This window comes from Strix aluco, chromosome 16 (genome assembly GCF_031877795.1).
Source record: "Strix aluco isolate bStrAlu1 chromosome 16, bStrAlu1.hap1, whole genome shotgun sequence".
NCBI classification, from domain to species: Eukaryota; Metazoa; Chordata; class Aves; order Strigiformes; family Strigidae; genus Strix; species Strix aluco.
In genome coordinates this window covers 21,399,413-21,418,163 of record NC_133946.1, presented here as the reverse complement: position 1 = coordinate 21,418,163, position 18,751 = coordinate 21,399,413, and the positions used below count along the sequence as shown (strand labels likewise).

Below are 18,751 nucleotides of genomic sequence, written 5' to 3'. Positions count from 1 at the left end.
CTAGGCTTTGCTGTCACAAGGTCTAAATTGCACTACTTCTCCAATAAGGTCCACCTGGACACCTCCAGCATGCTGCCAAAGACTGATCCACCATTGCTCCACACTGGAGCCTGAAGCTCTCAATATCCAGCTAACAAATCACTAAACCAGCTCACCAATCACTAACACCTGCTTATCCCTGCACCAATACTTGGCTTATCCAGCCCTTCTCCCTGGGCACAGCCTGCTCCTTAGTGAGACTAGCCATACCAATCAGAAAGCAAAGGCTGCAGTAACTGCCCTCCTGCAAAACAGGCTCCAAACAACCAGGCTTCCTGCTGGAACCCAGCTGGGACCATGGGAAACTTGTGCTGCCTGTCCTGGAAATCACAGTCTGACTCAGCCCTAGTGATCTCCTCCCAGGGAAACAAACTTCAGCTGGGGCTGAAAGAAGTGCTGAAACACAGGCTCGCTTTAAGCAAGTCCCTCCCCAAGTTTCAGGCAGGGGTTAATAGAGGCTTAAGCTTATCCTGTGTATCCTCTTGAACAGGGCTGCTTTGCTGGATCAGAGCTTCTCCCAGGCTCACCTGCTGCTGCAGCTGAAGGTGAGCCTAAGAGACACCAGCTTTTGTGGCTGGTGTCACTCAGTAAGGAAAACCCTGGGAGCTCAGCAGTGCAAGGGCCTCACCTACGGCAGGACTGGGATCCAAACCAAGCCAGCACAGCTGTGCCTCACACCAACCCACACCACAACCCCTCTGGTTTGGTGAAGAAGGGCGATGAAGATGAGAATGAACATAATTAACTTAGAGACACTGGTAAGCACAGTGGCAAGGGAAGCACAGAGCCCAGCTCCCTGCAGCCAGTGTCGAAGCCGCAGGGCTCACCGCTAAAACGGAGAGAAGATGTTCTCATCTCACCGGAGGAAGGTCCCTCCTCTGCTGGGAACCAGGGAGGTGGAACTGGCAATCCTTGTGCTGCTGGTAATTAATGCTTTTGGCCTTGGTAACCCCTCTGAGCACAATCAAGGTCTCCGGAGCAGGGAAACCCTTTGGGGACACTATCCTGGGGAGGCACCCATAGAAGGCTTACAGACCTTTTCTTCCTCTCACGCTTGACTTGCAGTATACTGTTATCAAAGTGAATTTTCTCCTCCTCGGTGAGGGCATCATACTCGTCCTCTTCCATCTCCCAGAGACGTGCTTTCTCCCTCCTGGCAGCTTCTTCCCGCTCCCGTCCTTCAGCACAGACCAGAGAAGAAACCATCAGTGCCTGCAAGCAGAGCTTGCTGCTCTGGGTGAGCTGCCAGGATTCACAACTCTGTCCTGACCCAGCCTGTCATCCTGCCAGGAGATACTGGCGAGCTCACATCCCTGCTTCAGAATTCAGATAAGCCCCAAACTATCGCTGGTCAGTGAGTTCCCATGCCTTGCCTGGCTCACATGCACCAGCACTGTGGACAGCTGGCCAGTGATTAGTTATTGAGCCACAACAGCTTGCACTTGTGCCCAAGCTTTAATGTTAGAGACTGAGGTCAGCCTCAGCATTGCTGTATTTTAAGCAACTGTGAGCTGAGTGCTGGCTACACCGAGGCAGAAGGTGGAAGGATTAATAAAAACATCTCTTACAAGTTCTGCTGGTAACCCAGATACACACGGGTAAGGCTGAGGGCTTGAGAGAGAAGATTTCAGAGTTACGGAGATGAAGAGTCTCACCTTCCTGCTCTTTTGCGGCCATCTCCCTGGCTTTCCAAGAAGCATAATCCTGGAACAGGTTCACAAAATAGATGTGAGGCCGATTTCTGACAGCTTTGAGCAGGCAGAGGAGAGCAGATGCTGTGTTGCGTGCAAAGGGGGTCTCCAGGCCATCAAACACCACTCCCTGGTAGCAGTCACTCAGCTGCAGATAAAGTCAAAAAGGAAGAGAAAGTCAGCTGTCGCACGCATTGGGCTCTCAGCTAGTCACTAAAGCCTGATGTCAGAGATCACCAGCCATCACAGTTCCAAGTGCAGCAGCTCAGACAAGCTCTGATCTTTCCCCATGCTCTGCCAATTTATGTCATCTGCAGCTTCACCCACGGATCCCTGCACGCAGCCCAGGACTCCTCCTCTCTGAATTGTACCTCGCCGCCTGTCTCCCTGTAGCAAGAATGTACCATTTGCCCCCACCCCACGTACCTGCAGCCTTTCAGAGAGGATGGCCACCAGCAGGTCCTCGGGCAGCACGCAGCTCCTAAAGCCCAGCTCTCCTGATGTGCTGCCACTGATGCTCAGCCCTCGCTGCGCAGGAACGCAGGGAAGGGGAGAGTGGTGAGAACTTGATGAGCCCTGCAATGTTGAACACCACAAGAAAAATCAACCACTTTGGAAACCCCCAAACAATTCCAACTGCTGGGCTTGGAGCTGGGGTTTCTCACTAGCAGGAGACTAGAACAAAACTGCAGGCCAGCAGCTCCAGGGGACCACGCAGGAGGGTGCATCCATGGCCAGCAGAGACCCAAGCTCGCAAGCCCCCAGCGCAGCATCCCGCAGCTTTGCCCACCGCTGCAGCCACGTTAGCCAGGACTGCACTTTGCCAACAATCTGTTAAGATGCCGCAGAGTTTTTCTGCCAGAGCACAGGGTTTCATTCCCACCCCGAGCCATGCCCAGCCTGCCCAGCTATAGATATATATATCTGCACTATAGACCCCTGCACCAGGCTCTGGGTGATGCAGAGCCTCCACTGGAAGCGGCTCCTTCACTTCTCAGAGGCAACAGAAAGGTCCCAGGCATTAACCAGTGCAGATCGTGCTTCACCTGGGAGCCTGTCAGATCCATCAGATGCTGTTTCTGGGATTGGGGGGTGGGGCCATCTGTCTTCTTCTTGCCCGCCGCAGCGCTCACCTGGCCTCGGGACCTGACGGACCGCAGGCTGAGTTTGTCCACAGAGCTGGACCGTCTCATGTCTAGGCTGTGCTTGGCCTTGGTGCTGAACTGCAGGCTGAGGGACGCATCTGCGTTGTGACCTGTGGAGGGGACAGACGCTCAGTGGGGAGCAAGCAGGCACCTTCCACCCCAACGGGCACAGCCCAGCGCCCTGGCAGGGACACGGCCATTGTTCCCCAGCCTGCTGGGCACTAGCAGCACCCATCTCCAGAAGCAGCTCCTGCCCTGCTTCTCTTATTAGCATGGTAAAGCACACCATCTGATACTGGATTTTAAAGCCAGAGAGTTTTTAAGGCACAGCTCTGCATCCCTCCTCACAAATGTGCACACAGGTGACACTGCACAGTAGCTCCCCTATGGATCAAGCCAAGGCTCCACCATCCAGGAGCATCATTTCTGTACCTTGCACCCATCCTGCATTCTCACATGGAGATGGTAACATGCAGCCCTGCCCCAGCTGCATCCCCCATCTCCACTGGAGCTAAATCCTCTGCATGGGATAACCCCACCTGGGGCCCAGATCCTTCTTCCTTCCATCAGCTCCCAACCCAACCAGGTTCAAAGCTGAGCAATGCAAAACTTCCCCCACCAGAACCAGGGTCTGGCCTCACCCTGCAGAGCGCGGGGCACCAACTGCCCAACCAGGTTTTCTAAAAGTCTCTGGTCTCAGGTGGAGAACAGCACCACATGCACGAGCTGCGTGACCTGACAGTGTGTATAGGAAAACCTCTGGAGAAAAGAGCTCATCTGCAGCATGTCTCATCTGAAACTCTGGGAGGTTATTCTTCCCTTCCTCTCATGTTTCTGAAGCCACACTCAGAGTCAGTTGTCTAGTACTTAATGAGCAGCTTCAGAGGGCTGCTTCATTGTTAAAGTGGGCAGCAGTTCTGCCTGATGGCCACAAGGAGCCAGCTGGATTCAGCTTTGAGGAAATATAAAAAAACCCTGAGAAAAATACAGGTGTGCTTCACCACTCCTAGGAAAAGGAGTATGGGCTGAGAAGCCCAGAGGCAGTAAAAGTGCCCCTGTCTGAGCCCTTAAAACAGAGATTATTTTTTTAATAACATGAGATGCTTTACGAAATGGCTTTGCATTTCTACATGCTGCACTCATGTTCCCTAGGAGACCCAAGGGCTGTCAGCCTTCCTCTCTGGAGCAAGCAGAAGTGGATGGTCATGGTGGGTTTCTGAAGCGCTGCTCTGGGTCCAGCATTTCTCCTTACCAGCATCCTCTGCCTCCTTGCAGCTCTGCTTGATGGCAGCCCTGATGCACAGCTCCCGGGCGCGCAGCCCTGCTGAGCTTCTCCTGTCCGAGATGGCTTCTCTCACCACGGTGTCCATGGACAAGCAGGCAGCGCCGTAATATTTGGACAGGGCAACCGCTGTCGCTGTCTTTCCTTGAGAGAGAGGAAGACTGCTTGGTGACACTTGCACGTGAAGCATTTCCAGGGACAGGCTCTAGAAAGTCCCCAGACAGGATTTCAAAGTTTCAAGGACAGTCGGAAATCAAGTGCCCCTTTAGGGGAGACCGTGAGGGAGGTAGTTGAGCATGGCTAGAAGCGTTGTCCTCTAGAGCCAGGAGGATCACGTCCACCTCACATCCAGCTGAGCACTTTGTCCCTCATGGTGACCTCAACCCTGGGCCAGAACATTGTTTCGAGCCCTGTCCCGCCACCACTCAGAGCGTTCGCCAGCCTGTGCTGGCCGGCGCTGCCTCAAACAACGTCTGGGCACGGTCTGGGGGTCAGCGTGGGCGAGAGACTGCTCCCATGAGGCTACATGGGCACTAGGCACTGTGCTCCCACGAAGCAACGGGGACATGGCCACCCTGTGTGGGGGAACGATAGCCTAGCTGTGTGGACACAGGGTGAGCCACAGCCCTTGCCCCAGCTGGTGAAGGCCTGGGACCATTTCATGTACCAGCAGAGCTGCGGCTTACCTCGCTTTGCTTCAACAGGTCAACCAAGCACCACGGCCCACCAGGATGTGTCTCTCCTGCTTCCCCCCTCCTTGCAGCCACGGGCTGCAGCTCACCTACCTGTCAGGGGTGCCCCATGGATGATGACAACGATCCCTCTCCGGTTTCGGGCCGCGCGCCCCTCTGCAGAGATATCGATGCCAAGGTGGCGGGCGATGGCCCTATAGACAGGGCTGTCGGCCAGTTCTCCCGCGGCCGCCTTGCTGCTGGTGATGCTCTGCCGATGCTCTGCTGTGCAGAACCAGATAGAACAGTCAGCCTCCTGCCTACCTATGATCCTGATCATCCTCCCCATCCCCTCAGATCCTGGGAGAGAAGACTCTGCTGAAACCAACACCACACCGAGGTCTCACTATGCCCCTCCTTTAGGCTTGTGCAGATCAGGGTCTGCCCTAGATGGTGGTCAAGGTGCCTGTTCAGAGTATAGGAAATGGGGTGGCAGAAAGAGGAAAGAGCAAGCATTTGGCAATACCTAAAAGGACTGGGCCAAATCTCCCATGCCCTGTCAACATGGTCCTCATGGGAGTTTGGTCCCAGGTCCTGCTGAGTAAGGGGGGGACAGGCAGAACCAGGCATTTTACACCATCCCAAGGGAGAGGCTCCATTTGCGGATCAAGCGATTATCCAAAAGCTGGATGCTTTAGGAGTATTATACCAGGAGATGTAGCTGGGCTCTGAATTCACCATAACAGCATTTGCAAAGAGCTCCCACCTTTGCCCTTAGGAGGTCACCAAAAGCCATCTCGGCTTGCAGTGTCACGCAGGACAGAGAGCGCGCTGCCCTGCCTAGGAAAGGGAACAGCATCATCCTGATCCCAGCAGCTCCCGGGGGAAAAGGTGCTCATTTGGCAAAACTGGGGAGAACCTCTCTGGCCTCTCACTTGTCCCTGCCCTGTCTGCAACATTACCCATCCCCTGTCTTTTCTCAACACCTTCCACCTCCTCCGCATTCAGATTTAGAGTCCACCTTGTTGGACTGGCTTTCATCAAACACGGAGGGGAAAATGAATGAGCTCTGGGATGAGACAGTGTGAATGATCCCAGCAGAGGACTTTCTTCCTTGATCTGACAGAGACTGGACATCTTCAAAGTTTGCTGAGGAGGAAGGACACGGGGAGGGAAGAAGAGGGTGGACATGGCCAGGCAATCTGTTCTTTGCCATTTGCCACTTTGCACGGCCACGTGCAAAAGATGGAAAGTTTCCCAAGGAGAAGTCTGTCCAGGCTGTCTCTGCCCTCGGGGGGATTTTGAGTTTGTGCTTTTGGTGCTGGGAAGGAGCAAATATAAGATAGCTGGTGGTATTAGACCTGGTCCTGCTGGCTGAAGAACTCATCCAATCCTACTTTTTGTGGTTAGGGGACACAAGAGGACAACATGATTATCTCCCCGGTCCATGGTAGGCAGATATGAGCTTGCTTTGGCTGCACTCAGGGCTGGTAGGGGATGCGTGTTACAAGCCACAGACCTTCACGCTGGAATTCCTCCACCAAGCTGGGGAATGGGTGGCTGCTAAAAGCCTGGGCTTCCCACGGAGAGCTCGGGGCATGCGGGCTGGACTCCCCGCTGTGTACACACTCAGGACAGCTAATGCCAAACCCTCACCGTTGTCCTGGTCTGCTGGTTCCCCAGTCTTGGACTTCGTCTGCTCATCCTGCAGCCTCTTCTGGTCCTGATAATATTCCAGCACCTCAGGGGGCAGCTTCTCACCCGGGGCACGCGGAGGCAGCAATAAGGTGTTGCGGCAATCATAGTCTTTAAGCGTCTGCAGGATCTGTGCATGTAGGGAAGAGAAGCCATATGCAGGACGTGTTTCTAACAACACGGACTATACAAGCCCCTCCACAGTCTGCCAGCAGAGCTGGCTAACCCTGAAATGCCACCAGACTTTGCCCTGGGGACTGTCTCCATCTCCCTGGCAGGAACCTAGGAATGCTGGAGCACTGTGAAGCTACGGGACCGTGCACATGGGGACCAGACCTTCCCTCTCACCTCCTCCTCAGCAAGGTACTGCTGGTCGAACTCCAGCGAGTAAAACTCGATGGGGAACTCGCATGGGTTCTTCACCACCACCGTCCCCTCTGCTCCACAGCTGTATGGCAGCAACGGTCCCAGCTCGAGCACTGGGGGGCTGAACTCCAGCTGTGGCTCCAGCCCACGCCCCGAGACCTGCAGCTGGAGGTGCTGGCTGCTCTGGAAAATGTTAATCTTCAGCTCACTTCGGTAGGACTTCTGAAAAGAGAGAAGCACAGAAAACTCCTCCATGAAGTCCCAGCTGACAGGGCCTCAAGTTCAACTCTTGCCCCAAGGCAGGGGTGTCACCAGTACCTCTAAGGGGAATGGAAAACAGATATTTACTTCCAGCAGGGGCTACAGCATCTGCATGCTGGCTCTGAGTAACTGGGATGAATCCTGGTGTGAAGTGTAACTGGATATTTGGGTGTCAGATGAATCTAAAATGCACTATCAGATGTTTTGACCTAGTCACGAGGGAGTGTGATGCTCATGAGAAAGGTCCTCAGGGTTATGTTGCCCAGACACAGTCCTGGCACTGCTGCATCAGGCAAACATCAGCTCGATGAATGAGGCAGATGAGCTCGCACTGGCTAGAAATAAGGGTCGTCTTCTCTGCTCAGTGTTTGGCTCTGGTCAAAGCCAGACACAAGATGGTTACACCTCTACAGCAATTCAAACATCCCTGGGACTGTTCCCAGGCACAGAAGCACTTGTGTCCATCCTGTTACCCACTGCCAGTTTCCAAGTCACGGTGGCCACAGGCAAACTGCCTTTGGGAACTCCCCATCATTTCAGCTGACTCCCAGACTGCCTGGGAACGTGCAGGCAGGCTGGGCCAGAGCCACAGGGACTGCTGGCAGCACACCACTCCAGGCGACTGTCCTGCCGTGCCCAGGAAGGTGCCTGGTGGCTGTTTTGTCTGCTGGTACCAGCAGCAGGACTTGCCTAGATTGGCCCTTCCAGGGTTATCCCCTGCGAGCGCGCCAGCTGCTCTGCACCAGGGCGTTGCAGCCTCAAACAGGCCCATGCAAGGGGGAGATGAGGGCAAACAGGCAGATTTCCCCCCATGCGCCGAGAGGCAGCCACCCCACCGTTCCCTGATGCTAAGCAAGCTCCCCAGGGGATTTCAAAGCCCCTCTCAGAAGAGTGTGCTGCAGGGGAAACTGAGGCACAGTGGGTACAGGGCTTGCAGAAAGCTCTCTGTGGAGGCAGACGCCGTCTCCTCCTCCCTGTGCTGGGCTCTCGTTACCACACTGCCCTGCCAGACCTCTTGGGGGTGACACTCGCTGATCTCACCTCTTCTGTGGGTGAAAACCTGACTCGCACGTTGCAGCGCTGTCCTGGAGCGAGGGCTCCAGCCGAGGGCAGCGCCTCGAAGACACAGGGCTGGGCCTTCAACTTCTGGGGCACCTTCTGACGCCTCCTCGCTAGCCAATGTCTGTCCACCTGAGAACAAAAAAACAATTGTGTGAGGTCTCCTTGGTCTGTGAGGACAGACCCTCGGTTCCTGCAGTGCTCTGAGACACCGTCATGGTGCTGAGGGCACCCACAGCCAAACCAGCCGAGGCCACCTCTGGCCTAGAACTGGAGGGAGAACAGGCAGGGCAGGCAGATGGGGAGGCACCATCCTCAGAAGAGGAGGAACGGGGGAACCTGACAGAGAAGTGAAGCACCAGCTAATGCACAGGTCCAGGTGAGCCAGCCTTGCTCTGTACCCAAAGCCTTCTCAGATGAGCTGTAGCCCAAGTGCTCACGCAGCCACAGGGGCAGAAAGGGCAAGAGAGGCAAAGAAAACCCAACCGAGAAGTTATGTGTTACACACTGTCTGTGCTTTACCTTCTTAACAGGCTCATTGATAGTGATGAGCCAGTTACAGGGGACCTGTTGCTGATTGTGGAGCTGGACAGTTTCTTCCTGGCACTGCCCACACTGGAGAGTGGAGAACTCCAGTCTGTCCCTGGAGACGCAGAGGGATGGCATGGCCACGCTGGCATGGAGGCGGACGTGGAATGTGGGGCCTCCTGCTACCTAGGGAAGGACAGAGCATCCAGCTGAGAGCCCCGGTGACATCTGCTCTGTCACCGACTCTCCACCTGCCCCGAGAGGTGCACGGGCACAGCGGGGTGAGGAAGCACACCGTAGGTACCTTGATGGGCAGGAGCACGTCCACCTCTCCCAGGGGCAGGTTGGCGCTCTGTGGGTCGAAGCGCACTTCAAACACCTTGGTCTCGCAGCAGAGCAGGTGCTTCACGTGGTCCAGATCCACACTGAAACCTTGAACAGATGAAAATAAAGCAGCTGAGATACACAATCGACATGAACGTGTCACAAGCACGTTGAAGCCATATGTCCTGTCTGGCAGCTCTGCAAAGGACCCCTTTGTACCTGTGGAGAAGACTGCCACTCCTTCTCCCTTGTCACCACACAAGGAGAAAGGGCTTTCACAGCCAGAATCCAAGACCCACAGGGTAAAAAGGAAACATCTCAGTTGAGGAGCTCCAACCATTCCTTCACTAGGCATCCCAGGGAAGGATGCACAGACCTCTCCAAAGGAGAATTTCCAACTAAGATTCCCCCATGCCATGGTGCTCCCTGAAAAACAATTTAGAGGAGGCACCTGATCACCCTTCAGACACGGCGAGTCGCCGTTTGCTGGTACTGCAGCCTTACGTCAAGGCCTGTTTCAAAAGCCTGTTTTGATACAACAGAGGGCCTCACAGGCTGTCTTCTCTATAGAGGCTGAACAGAAGTGCTAATGGCATTATGAATTTTAAACAAAGCACTTCCAAACCACAAAGCGTCCATCTGTTTGCAACACAAGCCCATGGAGTGCCCATCAGGTGATGCTCATGGTAGCCAAGAGCAGAAGATGCTGAGAGGTGACCAAGGTGATCAGCCCATCCAGCCCCTGCAGGGAAGTGTTAGGGCAGGCACGGGCAGGCCGGGTCTCTGAGCACTGCTGGCCAGGAGAACTCAGGCTCTAAAGCACCAGGCAGAGGGTCCCAAGGAGGAAAAAGTTATACATACAAGCACTCAAAAAAACTCCCCATGTCCAGTGGCTTAAGCTAATCTGTCAGAGACAGCTCCTTCAAGCCCACGTGAAGTCTCTCCAGCACTGGTTACCTGTGTCATGCAGGACCCGTCTATCAGCGCGGAAGGACACAGGGAACTGCCCGGTGTTGGTGATCCTCATGACGTGCGTGGGGGTGTTACCGAGAATCACGTACCCAAAGTCCAGGAGGTACTCGGGCAGCTCAGCTCTGAAAGGAGAAGTAAGGACAGTCCTTAAACCACAGCCTGGCTACATTTCCAGGAGCATGGAAGATGCAAACAAAGTGAGTATTTCTGGATTCACTGCTGTAAAAACTCAACTCAAGCCCATGAAACCCAAGGTCTGACCACCTGGTAATAAGACTTTGGTAAGTCACGAGGAGCATAGGACCTAGGATTTATCAGCTACCAGTGGGACCTTAAAATAAAAGTAGTTTAAAATGAATACTGGTCACAGCTCCTCTGCTACAGAAAGCAGAAAGTAGGTAAGTCCAGTGGACCTCCACTGGTCTCAATGAAACTGCTAAGCCTGGTGTACAGCCCCAGCCTGAAACGGCTTCAGGACCTTGTCATAAGACTCGCCTGCACAGGAAATCTTCACTGCTCTGCAACCAGATCTGTCCCTAAAGCAGCACCAACAAATGCAGTAATCATCACCTACAAGATTCACGGGAGGGTCCTTTTCCAGAGCAATCACACTCGGGAAAGCACATACGTGATCTGTTTTGCAGAGCATCTTCCTGAACTGGAGCCTACCGTGCCCGTGCCTCCTCATGAAGGAGCAGAGGGAAGGTACCGAGGCAAGCCCTGCAGTCCCACCAGCATCCAAGCCACCTGATTTAGGGTTTGTCAAGGGTGTTCCCTACTCTTTTTGCTCAGTGTGGTCTGTTAGCTGGAACAAAGATGCCAGCTTTGAGTTGCCTCTTTCAGAGCTGGTCAGCAGGGATGGTGTTGGTGCTCTCTGAAGGGCTTGATGCTCTGCACTGGACCCCCTCAGCCCTAAGAGCAGGACCCAGCGCCTGTGGGGAGCTGAGTACCTCCAAAGCTCAGGGTGGCTCTGTGGAAGTGAGGACACTCAGCTGCTCACAGGGAGCATGTCAAAGCTACCAGGATCAGGCCCTTTCTGAAGTCCCCACTATCCCCAGCTCTGCAGACACAAGGACCTCTCAGGAGCAGGGGTGCACTGCTGGGTGTTACCCTTGGGGCACCTGGAGATAGGGTACAGGAGGCCCTACTAACTTGAGAAGCCTCCGACGAGCGTGCTGGTCAAAGGCAGTGGCCTCTGGGGGACCAGAGGTGAGAGCTTTCTGCTGCTCCAGGGCATGTTCCTCCATCAGCATCTGCTCCATCTGCATCTGCAGCCGAGGGTCCAGCTGAGGGAAGGAAAGGCAGAGGCTGGTTAGCAACGGTCCTTCCCAAGGCTCCCCCCTGCTTGTGTTGAGAGGGGTGATGGGGTCCTTCTGTCTCGCTGCTCAGTGTCTGTGACACCTCCTGCTCTCTTAGCCAGGGCCTCATCTCAAGGGCAATGAACTCCAGTATCTTCGCCTGCCCAGTCACTGTTACAAAAGCTGATCTGGCCAGACAAACAGACAGACAAGCCAGGAACCTTCCAGAGCTCCAAGTCTTTGCCTGCCCCCAGCCAGTGCCAAAGCAGCTCGGACAAAAGCTCTCTTGTAAAGGGAGCCACAATAACGCTGCTGTCTCTTAGAGGTCAGCCCTGGCAGCACAGTCCCAGGGCACAGTCAGGCTGCTGCTATTAAGCTCTGTAAACCTGGCAGGGCTTGGGTTGTGAGCAGCAAATACCCCAGTGATGACCTACATCTCCATCCCAAAGTACCATAAATTCAATCACTTGAGCAGGGTCTTCAGGATCTCTCCCTGGGGCAGCCCCGGGGGCAATGCTGAGCTGATGCAGGATCATGGGCAGGTTGGGCAGGGAGGTCCCAAGTGCCAGCAGGGCACCGGGAAGCCTGCTGCGGGCAGCAGGGGACCAAATGACACCGGGGGAGGGTGGCATGCGTCAAACGGGGCAGCAGCCATTCTCACCACGGCGTCCAAGGGATCTGGGGGTGGCTCCGTGGCCACAGCCTCCCCCAGAACAACTGCTTCCTCTCTCTGGCTGTCTTCCATCTTTTCTATCACCTCCTTGAGGACCTTCTCATATTTTTCATTTCCTGAAGGAAGAAAACATCCACAAATAGAAGCGTGGCACAGCGCCATTCCCATTTAAGCTGGGAAGCCCCACTTCCCCGATTCTGGCCTCTCCCAGAAACACCCTCCTCAAGCAATGTATGGAAAGTAGATGCTGCGTTTCCTCTATCAACCCTGATGTTCATTCCCACCCATCTTCCTCCCCACATAGGAGCATCTCATCCCCTGCAATGTGACCCAAATCCAATCCTGCCAAAATCCCTGCCAGCCTGTGCTCAGCTTTCCCGAGCATTTCTGTCCAGCCACCACCTTCCCAGGACTCCGACACATGCTGGCAAGCTCTGCAGGATGGTTCATGGGGCAAAGCCCACGCAGGCTCATCTGCCAGAGCCTCAGGAAGCAACCAGGGGGTTGAGTGTTGGTCTGACAGCCCTGAAACCTCCAGGCTCGATGGAGGCAGGTGTGAGCTGCCCTACGGGCATCTGACATGGGGGAGAAACAGGGGACCCTCCTGGGGAGCAGACAGGCCGTGCTCACCTTTGATGTTCCTGGGCAGGTCCAAGTAGATCCTGGGAAAGCTCCCCTCTCCTTTCAGGGAGATTTCTTCTGGTTCTAGGTGACCCACTTGGATCTGGAAAGTCCTGCAGAAGGCTCCAGGCACTCCTGGCAGGTAATAGACTTTCAGGACTTGCTCCTGGCCAGGTCCAATGTAACCCTGCAGGGTGTGGGAGAAGAGGGAGGGAATGAACCAAAGAGGGTTTGGTGGAGGGATGGCTCAGACGACAGATATGCTGAGAAGAGAAGGCAGGTTCTCATATATAAGAAAGTATCAGACAACATCGCCTTCTAGCTTTCTTGTACCCAGAAGCTGAAGTCTCCTACACCAGGTCCTTCAGAGGGCTCATAGGGATGCATTCCCCCAGGACAGACCCACAGACCACCCCTTGCTCAGCATGAGCACAGCTCTGCCCCTAGCGGTGTTTACCCTCTGCTAGCAAGAGCCAGACTGAAGAAATAAAAGCTCTTTTACCAGCCACTATGCAAAATAAGTGAAGTGCCCACACTCTCAGCATGGCCAGCAGCTCCTGCCACAGCACATCAGCGGTTCCCAGGCTGGTGTTGAAGGGCCTGACCCCTTATAATGATCCCAGCCAAACACCTCCTGCCTGTGCAGTTACACCGGGGGTGCGTGAGCCTACCCAGGCTCATGGTGACCTGCAAACATGCATCTCTGGAAAGGCAGGAGCAGAGACTAGGACGAGATCTAGGAAAGGTGTTGCCAGGAAGGGCACCTCCTCTCCGGGCTTCCAGAAAGGCTGCCCGAGCCCCAGGCTAGGCTCCCGCCAGCCAGGCTGAGAGCAAATGCAAGCAGACAGCAACAGAGCCCTGGGTGAGGGACACAGCCACAGCTTTCCTCGGCTTGCCCTCTGCACACTGGGCTGGACCCTCGGCTCCTCACTCCCCTTCATGCTGTAGGGAGAAGCTGCTGAGTGGGACAGATCCTGCCACTTGGTCCCCTGAGCCCCTGGTGCAGCGCAGAACACAGCTGCAGCGAAAGCCAGCCCTGCCAAGCTGCCAGCGCCAATGGGGCTGTCACAGCAACTGACTGCGCGGGTCCGAGCAGAGCTGGGTCTTTGGAAGCTCTCAGCAAGAGGGCATCAGTGTGTCACCCCTTGTAGGAGACAGGCATGAGGAAATGTGAACACCTTTGGCTTCCTCTTCCCACTACAAAAAGGGACTAGACAGGAATGCTGCTCCAGCCCAAAGACAGCCACACAGGACTGAGAAGTTGGGATGGTGGGATGCTGCACACTCCTCTCCTCACTGTTCCAGCCCTGCTCCTGCCTGGCCCCCTCACTGCCCCACAAAGCTGCTGCGGAGCAGCAAACTGGGGGAGTGGGGGACCAGTACAGGGGCTGCTACAATTTCTGGCAAAGCAGCTTCATGCCCAAGTGAGAGCATTTAAGTCCCGCTCAGTGCTGGCAGGGGGCTGGCAGGTGTGCTACAGGCAGGGACAAGGAGTAAGCCCTGTCCAATCACACACCCTGGGAAAGGTGACTCTCAGGAGAGCCGGCACAGTCCAGCCCCAGTGCCTGCACAGCCGGAGCACTCAGCAGTTGGGGTCCCCAGAGCCCCCGAAGCGCTGGTGCCTCCGGCCGGTGGCTGCTGTGTGACAGCAGGGTCACCCGCCGGCAAAGGCCGTGAAGGCGTCGATTAGGACCGCGCTTGCTTGACCCTCCCTGCCCCCCAGCAGCAGCTGCTTACAGCCCTGTCTCTCCTGTCTGCTTTTGTGGGTTGTTTTCTTTTTTTTTAATTTTGTTTTTTTTCCCCTACAACCCCCTCCTGGGCAGCCTGACCCAGAGCCAGGGTCAATCACTCGCGCCACCTCCGTACTCACCGTGCTGGGCAGGACCAGGGGCACGCCGGGCAGAGGGCTGTCTGCGGTGCCCGCACTGGGCCTTAGCACCACATAGGTGAATCCCATCTTCCCGCTGTTCTGCAGGGTGACCTCTGCTTCGGTGACTTTGTTAAACAGCTGAAGAGAGGACAGAGGAGTGGGAAGCTGAAGGCACAGGCCTGATACTGGGAACCTCCTTCTGCTTTCATTGGGATGCGAGCAAATGAACTCAACACAGGAGAAAAGCAGAGGCAGAGGAGGTACGGGCACTTGAGTCTCCCAGGTTAACCTGGGGAAGCCACCGCCACAGGGCACCCCTTAGCCCTACACAGGAACAGATACTGATGGCGGCATGCAGAGGGGCAATGCCAACCACAGAGATCAGTCATAAGGAAACCAAGGAGGAGACAAGCTCTCTGCACCTCATGGTGTCATCTCACACCCAGCTGGAACAAAGGAGATGGCATCAAGACATTGCAGAAGAAAAAGCACCTGCAGTGACAGCAAAATGGGAGATAGGGCAACGGCTGGAAATATCTGTGGGGTTTTTAACCAAAAAGAAGTAAAGTGGGGATTATTCTAGGACATTCTTTCCAGCTACAGTGACTGGGAAGCCCAAGTTAACTTCCTCCCTGGTTTATTTTGCTGATTAATCAAGAACATCAAAAGAGAGCACCTCCTTGGACCTCAGGCTTTAGGAGCGGATCAGCAGATGGATGTCTTGGGGCACGTCCCTCTGGAGATCACCACTGGGACCCTGCCTGCCCCAGGAGGTGGTGTTAGTTACCTTGAGGAGGAGGAATTCCCAGCTGGAGAGGGGTGGAGATGGCCATTAAAAACAGCTTGAATGCAGGACATACCACTCCAAGGTTGTACTTTCAAGCCATAGAGCCAACAAAGTAGTTGGGAAGGGGAGAGAGCCCTAGCCCTAGGTGGGTGGCAACCCGCCGGTGATGGTTTCACGACAAGGACCTCTGCCAAGAGAAGTGTGCAGTACCTGCAGCCCGCAGTCGATCTCCGTGACGTCTAGGAGGTAGTTGATGAGCGAAGCCTCCCCACTCAGCGCGATCTCGTAGGTCGGGCCTCCCTCCACCCTGCACAGCGCCATGACACGGGCGACGATATTTGTGTGGCCAAAGAAGGTGAACATGACCCGCTGGCTCTCGCCTGGCTGCAGCACACCGTAGAGCGGCAGGACATCGAAAACCTGGAGGTAGGCGAGGAGAGATCAAGACGTCGAGCATGGAAATTGATGCAGAAGAGCAGCCACGGCTTGGAGTGAAGTACAGACGTGGCTGGAGGGGGCTCTTCCTCAAACACAGGCAAAATCACCCTAATCTCATCCTGTATCCATTCCACTTACCAGTGGAGGGGCCACGGGAAAAATCTTCTCCCATACTCACTCATTAACGCATTAATTAATACACTACATATTAAAGTAATTTGGGCTGTCTCCTGGCAGCAAGAAATTCTCTTCACTGCAGAACTTGCCTTTAAAAGCACCTTTTACTGCCTTAAGAAAAACACAGTATTCGGAGGTGAAAGCCCTTAGAGCTGGGGGGGAGGACTCCAGCCCAGCTCATCTGACTCCTGATGCTTTTCGCTCTCTCCGATTTGCATGTTGCGCTCTCTCAAGATGCTACAGCAAAAGCTACTGCAGAAATTTCCTGTTGACCCCTTGATTAGCAAAAAGATGAATAATGCCCTCCATAGCTGCTGCACAGGTCAACCCTACGACATGTCCTGCGTGGCCTCTCCAGTGACCAGTTGCTTCAGCGGCGCTGTGCGATGGGCTTGGAGGGACGTGAGGCCACTCTGCGAGCAGCATCGAGGGCCACCAGTGGGAGGGGGGGGAGCTACATAACTGCTTGCCACACTGGAAACGTGGCACAAGATGGATTCCCACTTACCTCCTCCATTCCCAAGGTGACGGGCTCTGCCTCCACAAACTGCATCAGTTTGTTGATCCCCACCAGCCTCTGAGTCTCCACAGCACCTTCCAGCTCCGCAGCAGTGGATGGCAGGAGCTGGAAAACAAGCACCATGGGCTGCAGTGAGCAGCTGGCTGGTCTGGGTGAGACCACTCTGCTGCAGGAAGATGAGCTGCAATCCAGACATATCCTTTGAAGCACTTTTGGATCCTACTTAGCCATATCTACTTGAATTTCTTTGGTTTATTTCTGCATACATGGCAACAAAGCAGGAAATAAAGATGATTCCACCCTTCTATCCGAAAACATTCAGCCACACTATTCTTTACGTCTACAGGGTATCATTTCTCCTGATTCAGAAAAAATGTGCCGTTATAATGTTAAAATGACCGATATTTGGATGTGAGCAGATGCAACCCCTCTCCTTGAACTTAACGCCAACGCCAGTGCTTTCAGAACTTCCCATGCTTTCCTGCATCCTTTTTTTTTGCCCCAGGAGCAGCCTCTGTCCCACACAATGCAGAACAAGGCGCCAGTTCCCACTAGCACGGACGTCAAGCTCCAAAGCACTGAGGTTCACCAGGAAGGTCAGCAGACCAAAGGCCATTTTCCATGCCAGGAGGAAGAGACAATGACTTTGCAAAGTCTCATTTTATCAAAGACAGCTCTGTGGCCATCTCTGCAATACTGCAGGTCTCGGGTGAAGGCAGAGACATAAAAACAGGCGGCTCCAGCTGGGGTTGAGAAGGTGGTACATGGAGATCACAGTACTTGGCACAGCTTGATACAGGAAGGAAACTGGAGGCCTTCACATCATGATGCAGATAAAAGCCTCATTTTACAGTGTAAAAACAAGCCAAAAAAACCCAAACTCAGTATAGGTCCGTAGGATCTGAGTGGGCTTCTCCAAGCGAAACTATCTGATTTCTCCCTCCCCAGAAGCCCCGTGTCCAGCCACTGGCCCTGCTGCCCAGCCCACCCTCAGGGCACATGACAGCAGGGCAGCACAAAGGGGGATTGGCACAAGCATGGCTTTTTGGTGGCAAGCTGGGGGAGGCAATGCAAGCGGTAGGTGTACAAGAAAATCTACCTTTGCTTCCAGGGAGTCATCTGCATCTGCTGGCTCTCGGGTAGGATCCCCTGCGGCTCCCAGGGCTTTGGCTGGTTCCTCCACACCTCCACCCCTGCAGCTGCTCCCTGCAGACACCGAGCGCTTGGACCAGGCTCCCTCCTCCTTTGGTGGTTGGGGTTTGATGAAAAATTTAGGTACTGGAGGGCTGAACCTGGAAAATAACATAACTTTGATTGTGAACCTGCAGTGGGAGGGAGGGGAGCCTGCATGAACAGCTCCTCAGCAGGATGCGGCCCCCGGCTGGGCACTGGTGCTGTGAACTCAGTAACGGGTCTGACCCAGCAGCTCCGAAACCAGGATGGAGCAGGTCAGCATATGGGGCTGCCTAGGGATGACGCTGGTATAGTGGTGGCGCAGGCAGCTGGCAACTGGCTGCAAGGAGAAATGGAAGAGGACACAGGTGAAAGCCTTGTAGGGAGGTAAAAAGCACAGCAGGAAAGGAAGAGACACACAAACTGTGCAAAAAGGTGAACCTGAGACACAAAGGGGCAGATCCGGACAGCAACAAGCCAGTGCAGACCCACCAGTGCCCTCCCGAAAGCACCCACAGCTGCAGACTGTGCCTCCCCCACCCAGAGGGCCAAAGCCAGAACTTCTGCAGCTCCACCAGGTGCTAATGCGGAATATTTCCCCTGACACCCACCCGCAGCTGCAGGTCAGCACAAGCAAGCAGCAATGCCCGAGGCTTTCTCCAAGCGCCGTAAGGCAGGAGCAGGGATGGAGCCCGGAGCCTGCTGTGCCCGAAACCCGACAGAGCCCAGCACTGTGCGGGGGCACCCACGGAGCCCGGCATGAGACACCCCCACACATGCGGGGCAGCGTGGAAAGACACGCTGAGCAACTCCAGGCAGAGACTCACAACTGAACAGCCCATTGATCCCTGAGGAGCACCGAAGCAGCAGCGACTGGTGCTCTGGGGAAGGAAGCTTTGGTCATTTTTAATCAACACACAGCAAACGCCGATGACAAGGTTCAGCTCCTGCTGTGCCACCGGTATTCCCTGGTTGTGAAACAACGGCTCCAACCACACCTCGCGCTAAAAGGGCAGCAGCTCTGCTGAAACAAGGCTATAACCGATGTGGCACTTACCAACGGCATGGTCACCTCCCCAGCAGCTTCTAAACACAAACCATTTGAGGACCAATTTGGCAAATGATTCAGCAAAGCAGTTCAACAGCTCATCTTACTGACAG

At 54.8% G+C, this 18,751-nt stretch overlaps 2 protein-coding genes across 2 annotated transcripts; both read right to left on the bottom strand.

Annotated features, from left to right (window-relative positions):
* Positions 1-3,774: 3,774 nt before the first annotated feature.
* On the bottom strand, positions 3,775-8,427 carry LOC141930690 (hydrocephalus-inducing protein-like). The gene is made up of 7 exons (XM_074841892.1): positions 8,422-8,427; positions 8,192-8,341; positions 6,872-7,111; positions 6,485-6,653; positions 4,943-5,113; positions 4,128-4,301; positions 3,775-3,881 (listed from the first exon to the last, which is right to left on the bottom strand). The coding sequence occupies exons 1-7, from the start codon at positions 8,425-8,427 to the stop codon at positions 3,775-3,777; spliced, it is 1,017 nt and encodes a 338-aa protein (XP_074697993.1).
* A 46-nt stretch (positions 8,428-8,473) lies between these two features.
* Positions 8,474-16,540, bottom strand: LOC141930689 (hydrocephalus-inducing protein homolog). Its single transcript, XM_074841891.1, has 10 exons — positions 16,406-16,540; positions 15,493-15,702; positions 14,496-14,723; positions 12,635-12,812; positions 11,993-12,120; positions 11,186-11,319; positions 10,019-10,155; positions 9,042-9,169; positions 8,732-8,923; positions 8,474-8,479 (listed from the first exon to the last, which is right to left on the bottom strand). The coding sequence occupies exons 1-10, from the start codon at positions 16,538-16,540 to the stop codon at positions 8,474-8,476; spliced, it is 1,476 nt and encodes a 491-aa protein (XP_074697992.1).
* Between the last annotated feature and the right edge of the window lie 2,211 nt (positions 16,541-18,751).

Excerpts from the sequence above, each read along its gene's own strand:
- LOC141930690 (XM_074841892.1), bottom strand. Across the intron at positions 6,654-6,871 it reads AGTACCTTGCTGAGGAGGAG|ATCCTGCAGACGCTTAAAGA; the intron begins GTGAGAGGGAAG and ends CTACATGCACAG. Across the intron at positions 4,302-4,942 it reads CCATGGGGCACCCCTGACAG|GAAAGACAGCGACAGCGGTT; the intron begins GTAGGTGAGCTG and ends CTCTCTCTCAAG.
- LOC141930689 (XM_074841891.1), bottom strand. The coding sequence starts at position 16,540 with ATGGTGCTTGTTTTCCAGCTCCTGCCATCCACTGCTGCGGAGCTGGAA. Across the intron at positions 12,121-12,634 it reads CCTGCCCAGGAACATCAAAG|GAAATGAAAAATATGAGAAG; the intron begins GTGAGCACGGCC and ends TTCTTCCTTCAG. Across the intron at positions 9,170-10,018 it reads ACGGGTCCTGCATGACACAG|GTTTCAGTGTGGATCTGGAC; the intron begins GTAACCAGTGCT and ends CATCTGTTCAAG.